This window comes from Coffea arabica, unplaced genomic scaffold, assembly GCF_036785885.1.
Source record: "Coffea arabica cultivar ET-39 unplaced genomic scaffold, Coffea Arabica ET-39 HiFi ptg000040l, whole genome shotgun sequence".
NCBI classification, from domain to species: domain Eukaryota; kingdom Viridiplantae; phylum Streptophyta; class Magnoliopsida; order Gentianales; family Rubiaceae; genus Coffea; species Coffea arabica.
Genome location: NW_027266188.1, coordinates 118,877 through 132,643, shown reverse-complemented (window position 1 = coordinate 132,643; position 13,767 = coordinate 118,877). Strand labels below are relative to the sequence as shown.

General features: G+C 34.4%; 1 protein-coding gene across 1 annotated transcript; it reads right to left on the bottom strand.

Annotated features, from left to right (window-relative positions):
• Positions 1-5,024: 5,024 nt before the first annotated feature.
• LOC113694112 (photosystem II 5 kDa protein, chloroplastic-like) lies at positions 5,025-5,633 on the bottom strand. The gene has a single exon (XM_027212963.2). It carries the CDS (start codon positions 5,497-5,499, stop codon positions 5,173-5,175), a length of 327 nt encoding a protein of 108 aa, XP_027068764.1. The 5' UTR covers positions 5,500-5,633; the 3' UTR covers positions 5,025-5,172.
• Positions 5,634-13,767: the final 8,134 nt, after the last annotated feature.

Below are 13,767 nucleotides of genomic sequence, written 5' to 3'. Positions count from 1 at the left end.
TTTTATAAAGATAAGAAAATAGGCTAAAATTTATCATAAATTGGTAATGCTAAAAAATGAGCAAGTTAACAAACTAAGAGAAAATAAAATAATAAGATAAAACCAACAAATAATAATAATAATAATAATAATGAAACAAAAGTAGTTAACATCATGACAAAATAAAAAAAATTTAAAAAAAAAAGTGGGGGAAAAGAAGAGACTTGGGGGGAAGAGAATTTTAAATGGGTTAATTGGGTTTGATGGGTTACCCAATAATACCCATTTAATAAATGGGTATTATTGGGTAACCCATTTATACCCATATACAAAAATTTAAGATACCCATACCCATCTATTCATGGGCGGATATGGGTAAATTTAGTTAAGTGGGTTGATTTGACACCTCTACACGTGACACACACTTTAACAGCGGAGTTTTGTTTCTGGGAATCAATGGCTTACAACCACGTAGTACTGGTAACTGCTGCAACTACGCCGCCTCCCGACAAAACACACCACCGTTTTGTGTCTTTCTCATTGTGAACATCTCTTCTTACGTCTAAATCTTTGGCCCCAAATTAATTTAAGGCAGAGGATGATCGGCCGCCTCCCTTTACATTAAGCCTGTCAAGATTCTTCTCCCTAGTTAATCGTGCTTAGCTGCACCGATACACGCACACACATTGATGGAGCCAAGATTTTTTTTTTCTGGAGGGTCAAAATTTTTAGTAACAAAATTATCTTAATATATTATGTTCAAAATAATTTTTATTTATTTAAATATATGACATATAAAAATATCAAATATTAACTTTAATTATAAAAGTATGTCTATTTTATAAATATGCAGTATAGTCTTAACATAAATTAAAACAAGAAATAACATTTGATTAAATATCTTATAATATCACAAACCACCCAAGTTGTATGTTATGAGAAAATGCTCCGATATGTCACCTATGCAATATATATATATATATATATATATATATATATATATATATATAACTATGCAATATAAATATAACTATTTTCAATTGAAAAAAGATAAAAGTTATGTTAACATATCTTGAAATTTCAACCTTTTTTGTTAAAAGTAAATAGGACTTTATGTTCTTTCTTAGAACTAAATTCATCCATGATTGAATTCGTGTTAAATTTTTCAACAATTTCCATTTTTTTTATGTACACAATTAAGTAATTGAACTAAATTGTATATTTGTGTTGAGCCAATAAAATAATTATTTTTGTTTTAGCCCATTGATAATTATGAATTGGGTTTTTCATTATAATATATCAAATTGGGTCCATTTACTATGGATCATCAAATTATATGCTTAATTTTTTGAAAGTTAATAATTAGCACAATAAAAAAAATAAATAATTTTTTTTGAAGAAAAAAATTAATTCATAGGTAGCTATTTCATGTATATATATATATATATATATATATATATATATATATGTTTGTTTATATATAAACTCTCATAATATAAACTAAAATTGTAAAACTTAGAGGGGGGGCTCAACTTTGTTTTGCACGTATATTTACACATTATGAATTAAAATTTTTAAAACTTATGGGGGACCATGACCCCCTCAACTCCCCTTGGCTCCGTCATTGAATATATATATATATATATATATATAAAATCTTTGGTCTAATACAATTTTAATCAGTGTTATACTCCTACTACAACTCACAATATGGATTTCACAATGGTTAGGATGCCAAGAATAGTTTCTTGGCAGGGGCTGGCAGTGGGGCTTTTAAAATAGTCAGGTTACTTTTCATTTAACACAATGGAGCTAGGTAGGCAATAAGGTAATGATGTATAAAATTAATAACCAATTTTCGTCACTAATTGAAAGTTTTGTCCTATAATCAATCTTATCTATCTAAATTCAAAATAAGCATATTTGGACCATGAATTGCACCATGCAATTGCCCCAATAAATGAATATCATTACAAGTAGCAAACCTTAATATCTGATATGTACTCACACATATTAAACGAATTGTCATATTATAGAAGGACAAGTATTCACCTGAATATATGTTTCTATTCTTCTTTTCTGATACTTTTATCTAGAAAGACCCTCTTGGAATTAATTACAAAGACAAAACGTATATATACAGATACTACTTGCATTCTGTAAAATATTCGCTCTAAAATAAACGGTTTCACATTTACAAATTAAAAAGAAAAGACAAAACATATTTATTTATATTTATACTACAAATCCTTGAAATTAAGAGGGAAACAAATACTAAAAAAGAATGGCATCAAAGCTGATGACTGGAATTGTAATTGGTCCGGGTGTACTTGCCTTAATTTGCGTTCCATGGAACATAATCTCCATTAGGGCCAAAAAACAATACATGAGGACGCTAAAAACAATAGAATAGAACACGTTTTCGTTGTTGATGATGGGTGATTAACTTAAACATATAATTTAGCTCTCCATCTTCCTATAGTTTTTAGGGATCGATCATGATCACCAGCATGATTATGTGTTATAATAAGCTGGAAGATAATACAAAATGTCCCTCTCTATTAGCACAAAATGCCCCTCTCTATGTGGACTAAATGACCGAATTCACTGTGAAACTAATTCCTACACCACAAATAACACTAAACCCCTATTTAATTAACACACTTAATTAACCACATCAAATGTTAACTAGCTTGGTTCAATATTGTCAACACTCTCTTATATGACAAATAGCTCATGACTTGAAATTAATGTACACGATTGTGTTATGTATATAATGCCGCCCAACAATGAAGATGGTATGACAATAAATAGAGTTATTATTATATTTTTTTAAGCCACACAAATCTATCCATTGTCCCTATCAATAATAGCTACCAATTTGTACTTTGCCAAATGGTTGTTTATGCAGGTCTCATATTCTGATAATGACCTGATTAAGAGTTATATATGGAACTTCTGCGATTTTATTGATTGATTCTTTTTTCTTGTTTGCAGGTCTCGGCTTTGTTGGCATTGGCGGTTGCTATACTCAACTATGAGTGCTTTTGTGTGTGATGCAGAAGAAGCAAGAAATGTTTTGCAAGTTAGTATTTGTCTATGAGTAGCATATGCAGGACATGCTACGTACAAATGCTGATTTCCTTATAATTTGCCCGAGTTAATGGAAATTTTTCAAGGCAAGAAGAAACTAACGACTGTGCCACTAGGGGAAGGTTATAGTCAGATATTGGGAAAGTCTTATTGAAGAGATATGGGTGCTAATTGAACACTCATTAAAATATATTTCAGGTATTATATTTTTGAAATGTAAAATTAATTAAAAAAAAGTAAATAAATTCAAGAAAAGACATTATTGTATAAGATTAAATAAAAAAAAAAGTATATAAATATAATGAATGGTAATAATTGTTAATATGTATATATGCACGGAAGGTTAAGTGAATTTCATGCGTGTTAACGAATGTTCAGTGAACACCAATTAGAAAAACCCTATATGTGTCACCCTGTTTTCTCTATGGCTGGTCACCCTGTTCATCGTTGTTGTCTCCCAAGCCCTTGATCCTAACTCCATCAATTTTTCTAAACATTTGCTACCGGCATTCTTATCATCCCGAGCATCAAATTCACAAAATGGGATTTAGGGGAAAAGGGAGGTTAATTAAGAACCGAAAGGAGTTTGAGGACTCATTACAGCTACAAAAGTTGATACTCGGTTAGTTTCATTTTGCACCCTTCAACTTTACTCAAATTTTCACTTTGGTCCTTAAACTTTAAAATGAGAAGATTCTTTGGTTCTTGAACTATAAAATTTGTCTCACTTAAATAACATCATTAAGGAAGTGAGACAGATTTTTGCCTAAGTGGGTGTACTTTAGGGACCTAAATGGAAACACATTTTATAAGTTAGGAACTAAAATGGACAATTTTTATACTATAGGGACTAAAGTATGACAAATTTGCAACTTAGAGACTGAAGTGTCCCGCTTTTAAGTGAGAATTTGAATCCAGCTAAAGGGTACAAAGTGAAATTAACCGGGTATCAATGGAGATACATATTCAAGGCTCCTCACCTATTCCATTTCCAGCTGCACCACTAGTTAAGAACACAAATAATTGGTGGATCCACCATCACGTATATCTGACAAATTTTATCACAAAGGCATGGCTAAGAAGGAGCAGTACATGAGAATCCAATCCAGTAACTTCAATCTTCTTAGGTTTCAAATGTATTTCTCTAGCAATGTGAAGCATTTATTAGCATTAAAAGGAGAACACGGTTTACATTATGGAAATAATGCGTTTGAAAACGTAATTTCTTTTTTCTTTTTTGGAATAATCAACCATACAAGTTATTCCCACTAACCAATTACTTTATAAGTGCCCCATGAATAGCTCGGCTGGGACTGATCGTCTGTAGTTACAGTAAGATTCCTGGTTCGACCCACGTGCTATCGTTGCTGGGTATATTTGGGGCGAAACTCTGTCCAACTTGGGGAGATTAGCCTCCAGACCCGGAAAAAAAAAAAAAAATTACCCTATAAGTGATTGTTAAAAAAAATCAGAACCGAAAAAACATAATAGGAAGCCAGCGGGCCTAATCATCCATTGCATACAAGGCTCTTCTTCAACCATTCCAGCTCCACTATTACATGATCATTCATGTAGTAAATAAACGAGGAAGAACTCATGTTCTATTGCAGCCACAAGCCCTAGGGGAATTTGCCAAACGATTATACATGTTCCGCAGCTTCAGACAATTGAAATTGCTCAATTTTTGGAGAGCAGGGTTCGAGGCTAAATTCGTCCTGCTCACATAACACATCACTCCCCAAAGAATAGGACCAACAAGACAATAAAATTTTTCTTTCAAGTAATTGTAGGAAAGAAGCACCAATTCGTTCAAAATCATGGTAATTAGACATGGTGTCTTGGAGTTTAATTCGTCGAGGATAAACGAAGAGAATCACGTATACATATATTTGACAAAATTTGTCACAAAGGCATGGCTGAAAAAATTAAAGAAATCGAGGGATCAATGGGAATCCAAAATATTTCTCTAGAATTGAGAAGCGTTAATTAGCATTATGAGAAGGATAAGGTTTTACATTCCTCTGATACTTCCAAATCAACAAATAAGCATCAAGAAATATATATATATATATATATATATTGCTAGAATCAAGAGGTTTCTCATTTGTGGCAGATTCTGGCAGTAGGCATTGTGACACAAATAGGTGCATATTTCTTCTTGGCTTCAAGACTTCCACGCTTTGGCTCTACCCCATCGGCCATGGCAGCTTTAGCAAGGGTGCATGCAGCAGCAGCCGCAACAGCAAACACCAAATCCCTCCTTCCGTTGCTGCCTTCTTCCTTGTTGTTCATCACCATCTTCTCACCCTCAGACACCTTTGAAGCCTTGACCACTAGGGCTCCCCGGCGACCGGCCGCGGCGGTGGGAAGTGGCTTGGTGATGGCTGAGCCACCGAGGAATGAGGCTGTCATGGTCATGGAAGCCATTTTCTCACCTCTTGATCTCAAGAACTCGATCAGCACACAGACTTTCAACTGGGGTGGAGTGGTGATTGGCGTACAAAACTTAAAATTATGTGTGACATAAACGGAAGCGGTTCATTTCATACAAAATCAAAATGTCATCCGTTTCCTTATCCCAAATTAGAGTTGTGACCAGTGGTTTTGTGCCATGTGCACGTCCCTAATCTTGGCTAGCATATTGGTGGTCTTGAAGTTTCCTAGTGGGCCACAAACTTAGGAGGGTGATTCTGTGCACAATCTAGCTCCTGGAATTTGTGTTTTTCTTTTCTTTTTCCTGTCTTATTTTTTTAGTGCTAAATTAATTATTTTAAATAATGCTAAATATTTAAGGTTATTTAAAGCACATCTTATATACACGTAGATACTGACACAACAAATGCAAAGTACTAAAAGAACGACGTAGAATAACATAAGGATTAATCTTCTACACACTGACACAACAGTATACACTTTCACCGTTAGATGTATGACACATAATCCGAATTTGAATTTGAAACTTAAATATCGTATTTATGTCGTATATCCAACCGTGATAATGTATAAACCGTTGGTGTGTATAAGATTTACTCATAACATAACTGTACTAACACATTTTGATACTCGTTTAAAATTAACTGTGTCTGTCTCGCAGTCACAACATATTTCCATCTACAATTTAAATCAAACAAACTTTCGACATTAATTGCACTCTACCATCATAACCATGATCGTAGAGCAATTTCTATATTCTTTCTTTAAGAAAAATGTTGAAAGAAATTCCTTCTTATGATGCCCAAGGTTACGACATGATTTTCCTAACAACAGTATTGACAGTCGTCCTTAATTATGGCTGTTACATTAACGTCCATATTTGATGCTTAATTTTCACAAAACATAAAAGCATGGACGTTGATAATGTAGTGGGGAAATAGAAATAAATCCCAGAAACTGGACCATTTTTTGCTAGTCTTAGAACAGCAAATTAATTCAAATAGCCAATTCCTATATACCTTCTTTAGTGTCATCTTGGCCAAACCCACTTTCTGTTGGTTGGACACAGTTATGCATTTATCACAAGACTTGAGAAGAAGACGCCAAGTAGGCAATTTAAATGTGTCTAAGTTCATAGTAAAAAAAGTGTTACACTGCCCGGGAGAGTGAAATCTCCATTCTAAAAGATGAGCGGCGATACATTCTTGCTTTTTTTTTTCGAAGTATTCTTCCTACCTTTTATTATTTAATATATAATTTTTAATAAATTATTTAATGTTTAATAAAAGGCAGCGCGACCAAATTTTTTTCTTCTATAAAACGTAACCTTAAATAGGCATAACTAGGGTTTTACGTTTTACATGAACTACTAATTTTCAAATTACAGTGTAACACTTTTCAAATTAAAATTCTTAAATCGTATTACTGAAATTCTATTATAAATCAAAATCATCAAAAATAGCCAATTCCTATATACCTTCTTTAGTGTCATCCACTTTCTGTTGGTTGGACACAGTTATGCATTTATCACAAGACTTGAGAAGAAGACGTCAAGTAGGCAATTTAATTTAAATGTGTCTAAGTTCATAGTAGGATTTATTTATATCGTTACGTAACACATAAATGGTCTCAGGACATCCATTAAATCATGTTTGCCATTAGGAAAACACTAGAGTTTGTGACATTTGCTTTAAGCTGAGAGAGATGCTTGCCCCTTCAAGAAAGAACCTGTTAATTAGGAGAATAAAGAAAACAAGTATTGATAGCACAAGACAAATACTCCCTCTGTCCCACTTTAATAATTCTGTTTTCTTTTTTCGTCTATCTCAAATTATAGTCCACTTTCCAATTGAAAAATGTAGTTATATTTTAATTTTTCTAAAATACCCTTATTCAATGTAAGTTGTTGTTACTATAAACCTACCCCATTTAATGAGAGTTAATTCTTTTTTTACCATCAATTCAAGTTCCCATAAAGTTGTACTTTAATTAATGTGAGGGTATTTTAGGAAAATAGCTACCTAAATTGATTGTTCCAATAAAGTTAAATACTTTTTCTTAAACTGTGTGAAAAGAAAATCATGACTATCAAAATGGGATGGAGGGGGTACTTCCGAAATACATATTGGCCAAATGCAGGAAGTCTGACGAGCTTCTGGAGAATTAATGCACATAATTTAAATAGTACATGCAATGTTCTCTTATAATAAGTTGGCCTATTCACTATTGTTATTTCCCTAATTTCATCAATCTGGCTTGTTTGTTTCCTTTTCTTTTACCTTCCCCCATCCCCTAATTCCTCCCTAGTCCCACATCTTGCAGGTAAGTTCGAACCCTGATCTATCAGGCGAACCCTAATTTACCAAGCAAAGTACGAATCTCCTGACCAACAGCCCCGACGACGGTTGGTTAAAGTTTCATTAATGTGCTAGTAAATCATAAGGTCCCAAATTGGAACTTTTTAACTTTCAGTTTCTGAGTTTATTTGGCTTTACCTCACATGCAGGTTGCATATAATGGCCCCCAATTTGTTCCCACACCAAGCCATTTCTGGGGGAAGAAACAAGGGGAAATGCAAAGTTATAAATGTTTTATTTCTTCTCTAGATGCTAGTATTTTGTTTGATAGTGCCCATATAATATTCCACAGGTAGTAGCATACAACTAGTAGTAAATAGTGACTGCTTTTGTTTCTCCTTTCGTCCACTCTATATATTAATCTTGATAAAAAGATTATCAAATTGGATCAATTCTTTTTTCCCAAGATTTCGTGTCCTCAGATGATGCAATCAAATCTATTTAACGTGTGCTTTGTTAAGTGTTAGTGCATCATTTAAAAAAAAAACTGATCTGTTGATCAATCGATCCATAATGCAAAACGTAGGATACCTAACGGTAGATTGAGTGCACTTTTCATAAATGCTTCTAGAAACAATTTGAGACAAAAAGAGAGTGATGAGAGGAGGGGTTTTGCAAGAAAGAGACTTGTACGTACTTCAAATAAGACGAGACAAAACGTTGGACATATATATATCTTTGCCTCGACATAACATAATAATATAGTATGTCTTGCTAGTAAGCTTTCTTTTCAATCTAGATGCTTGTTGGATCCACTTCAGTGGCTATTATTGTATTCACTCCATCAACTTCATCGTTTGTCATTCAAATTAAATAGAGATTAAACAAATAGTAAATTTTTTATATAGTATTAGTGTGCATTTTACAAGTGTCCATTTCTTTAAGATTTTAAAAGGGATAATTTCAGAAACCTCCCTTGAGATTTTAACAATTATAGAGAACTCCCTTCAAGCTTCAAAAATTACACCTATCTCCCTCGCTTTTAAGGTTTATGTAACAATACAGACCCAATAACCTATAATTTTTCACAAATATCCTAAAATACACTTCTTTTAGAGAAGAAGACAAAACAAAAAAAGACTTTAATTTTTAGCTTTTTGTGCTCGGTATGCTCACTAAAACAAACAGAATCCAGTGACTCCAACTCGTCACAAAATTCATTACTTGCTAATTCTTGCCTAATGGACACATTACCACCACTACCAATACTAAACCAAAAAATGCCACCATGTCCCTAAGAACATAATTCATCATTGCTTTAGCACTCTTAGAAATAGAGACAAAATTCTACCTTCATAATAAAACCACAATCAATAGGTAAATAAAAGAGATCAGAACCAATGAGCTTTTTTTAATTGCTAGACTTTTTCGCTTAACAAACATAATAGTCACTTCTTTATCTTCCAACTCTCAATTTCATTTTTTTTCTCTATATCACTGCCACCTTTTTCATCTTCCCTTAGTTTGACAATAAAACCACAATCTGTATCTTGTTAATTTGGTAACTTCAATTGGCTAACCTTTGTAACAAGTAAAATTATTGAAAAAAAAAATGTCTAAAATTTTTATAGTAAGAAAGAGACATGAAGACAACAAAAATATAGATAAATTTTGGAGATGGTAAAAAATTGATAGTGATGTAATTGGTAACAATGGATCGCGGTATTTGGTGAGAGGGAGAAGTGGTTGTAGGAGAAAAAGAGATAAGAGTATGAAAGGGAGATGGAGGGAGGGAAGAAGAGATGAAAATTAAAGAAAATTGTTTGGGCCTTGAGAAGTACGGAGCGCTCATTATTCATTCACTCATTCCAAACCCAAACGAGGCCCACTTTTAGGTGACCTGACCGGCTCACATTCATTAATTGATCCACAAATTAATATCCACATCCTTGTTTTCCCAGCATGCCACATCAGTCCAGCCTGTTACTGCACATTAACAAGCTCAAATATGTCGTTGGTCCATATATGGGGCACACCCAAATATTTTGATACTCGGGATCTCACGAGTTAAGTTTTATTCAGTTCAAAATGATTTGTGCAATTTTTACTGAATTTGGCGTAAACTCGTGCAATTTTAGCCTAATGATAACCACTTGATAGTACGATTGAATGGGAATTAATTTTTCTTTTTTGAACCGTAATAAAGTTTTTACAAAACAAAAATGTGTGAATTTTGTGTTGGGCAAAACTTTTTTTCCTTGAACTGGGCCTCAGATTGGATAAGGCTCCTTGAGGTCAGCCCCATTTCCAATGCAATTATTTACTCCGAAGACAATGCTCTGTGGACTAGGCCGACATTAAAGATGCTGTTTGGGTCGATGACCAAGACCAATGTCTGCACATGCACAAACAAAGTGCGGGCCATTTTGGGATGCTAGCTTTTGTCGTTAAATGAAGGAATATATTCCGCATTTCATTTCTCTATAAACGAGTTACGAAAAAAAAAAAAAAAGTTTTTATCAATACATTTACTTACAAAAAGTAGAGGTATCTTGAGCTAATAAAACCTCAACTTGGTAAGGTCACCAGTTTAATAGGTTAGTGGTTCAAGGACAAGTTTATCGATAAAATCGGAGATTATATCATATAGTAAATTAATATGTTTGAATAATTAAAAATAACAAAAATATTGAATTATTGGTCGAATCGTCAGCTTTTTGAGATTCATCGATTAAACTGACAAATCACTGATGGGTTAACGAGTTGAGTTTCTCCTGTATCTTATTTAGCTACTAACCCAACCAGAGAAAAGAGGGATCGACTGGACTGTACGGAAAAAAGGAAGAAAGGAGCGTAAGTGTGACGTTTCGGATTTAAAGCCAACCATTTGCACTACTGATAAAATAAAATACTAACCGAACCGACTAGATGATTTGTTCACGGGATTGACCGGTCGAATCGTTGAGTCCGATTTAATAACTACGCTGCAGCGTCTTTTATTGTTCGCAGTCAATGGCTACTAACCAACAGTAGATAAAAATGGCATAGATGACGATTTACATAGAATTTAAGTCCAGCCCACCAACCGTCCAATGAATCACAGCTCATGGAACTTAATCCGGACAGAAATTGGTTGGTCGTGATGTTTCGTTTTTCTTGTCTTGTCTTGTCTTATCTCATCCTAATAAATTTATGTACTGTTACACTATGCAGTTGTAGTGTTTTTTCAAGAATATATATGTAGAAACACAAACAGTCCCATTCTATGCAGAAATGTGGGGAAGAGATTAACCTTTTTGGCTTCTTTGCACATTTAAAATGCAGCAGAGTGATGACAACTGGTTTCATTTTTATAACCATTCTGAAGCTGTCATGACATAAAAGATGGCAACCTACACAGATGGAACAATTTATGTCTCGTTTTCAGAATTGGTAGAATTACAAGTTTCACCGGTGCTTTTCGCCGGAGTTTCTGGATGGAAATCAAATGCACTGAACAGAAATTTGCATCTGTGTACCGAACTACCAGAAAGGCCATAATTACAGAGAGAGGAATTGCTGAGGATGACACTTTGCCGGCCTTGCCTCCCTTGAAAGATCCTTCTATTTTCCCAACTAAGTCCATTGTCCTGACCAACTAGCTACTCCAATACAGTACCCACGCGCCCTTTTGTACAGTGGAGTAGCATACAGTAATACTCATACCACAGCAGCAGGGTTTCCATTTACAACTTCTATGAATCTAGCAAGTTATTTATTAATTTTCTGTCAACCATCTTTTTACGCCGTCCTCATGTATATCAAATCGTTATCACATATACTTTCTTTTATAAAAATTAAAAAAAAACAATTCAAATGGAATCTTGGTATTTCAACTAACATGAAAAGATTTCCAAGAAAGATTTCGATCTGTTTTGTGTATAAAGGGTTTTTTTTTTTTTTTGTTTTTGAGAAATTGTATATCAAGTTAGTTAGTACTAGTATATCTTACTTTCAAGTCACACTAACCAATTAAAGGAATAAATCTTTATTTCTAGTGTTGGCATACAAAATTCTTCATATGAAGATGCATAAGCGCATGATAAAATGTATGATACGTTATTTGGCAAGATAATGGAAATTTAGTTGTGCATATACGTCGTATATCTAGATTTTCGGGTGTTTTCATCGAAATAATTGGACAATTTTACGATCACTAGTAGATATTATACCCTCAAATTAAATTGATCAAAATAAGTGTTTTTTATTCTCAGATTATAAGAGTCTGAATTGTTTTTAGTATGAATCAAAATTACCATTGAGGGGCACTTTTAACATAAATAAATCTTTTTGCACCTGAAATTATTTTTTTATTGTTACTTTTTTTTTTTAATTGAGCTAAATTGTTACAAGAAAATTGATTTTAAGGAAGGTTAGTGATTATTTTTAGAAGTTTGGGAGTGGGCAGTGAAACTATCAGATGCCTCAGGAGAGGTTTCTGAAATTATCCCAATTTTCAATAAAAATAAATACGTAATATATCGTTGTCAAAGTACTATGGCCACGTACATTGACAACTCAATGTTCACCTATTGCAAATATCCCTGCAGATTCTCAAGTACGATCTCCATCCTTTAACTTCACCTGTAATAATAAGAAAAGGTTTTAGATAGTTTTCTCAAAAGTCCAACCAACTTTACAGTTTATCCACAAATCATTCTACTTTACATAGGCAGATAGTGTAAGCACTCATTAATCACTTCTAAAGCCTAATTATTTCGAGATTTTCAAAGGTATCATTAACAGCTTTGAAGAAAACTTTTCTACTACAAAAACGCTATAGCCCCTTTTGAATATAGGACCCGTTTGGAAGGTGAGTTTTTTGGATATTTATCTAAAATTTTACTATAAATTACTGTAGAAGTTGTAAGAAAATTTTTTAGGTTGAAAAACTTTTTTCGTTCTTTTTTTTTTCTTTCCTCTCTTTTTCTTCTCCATTTCCCCTCCCCCGGCACCTCTACCTCTTGCTAGAAAAACCAGCAACCTTGGTAAATTTTTTTTTCCCTTTTTCTCTCCCCCTCTTCTCCCTTTCCCTTTCGCTCTCCCTCTCCCTCTCTCCCTCTCCTGCCTCTCCCTGTCGCCCTCCGACGCCCAAGAACTTGTAGGCTATAGCCATGGATTTTTTTTTTTTTTTTTGCCTTTTCTCTCCCCTTTCTCGCTACCCTCCCTTTCCCACATGTGTATTCCATCTGGTTGCCCAGCAGCCATAGGAAATTTTTTTTTCCTTTCTCTTCTCCTTTTCCCCTCCCCCTCACCCTCCGATGCCAGATTTGTTGCAATCGTGGATTATATATTTTTTTTAGCTTTTTCTCTCCCCCACTCCTCCCCTTCCCCACCACCCTCCTCCTCCCTTAGCCACGATCTAGTCGGGCGACCAAATCGCAGCCCCTCTCCCCCTCCTCCTTTGCGATTTGGTCGAGTGACCAAATCGCAGCTAGCGGAAGAGGGAGGGTGGCGGGGGAGGCAAAGGGGAAGAGGGGAAGGGGGAGGGAGAAAGAAAAAAAAAAAAAAAGAGGGAAGCACCAACAGATTGGTCAAAGGGGGAGGGGAGGGGAAGAGAGGAGGAGAGGGGGTGAGGGAGAGAGAGAGAAAAAAAAAAAAAAAAAAAGAGGAAGGCCGGCACTGGCGGCCGGAATAATGACCGGTGCCGGAAGCGGTGGTGGAGATGGTGGTTGGCGATGGAGGACGTGGTGGGTTGGGTGGGGGAGGAAAAAGAAAAAAAGTTGAAGGAAAAGTTTTTTGTATATTAGATATTTTGAAGTGTGTAGGTTAAAAATTTTGATAAGTTTTTTTGGATTTTTGTAGTTAAAGTTGTTGAAAAATTAGTAACTAAAAAACTTGGTAAAAAACTTGGGTTCCAAACAGGCCCATAGTAGTACTTACTCATGATTTTAATGTACTTACGGGTCTGTTTGGAACCTTAGTT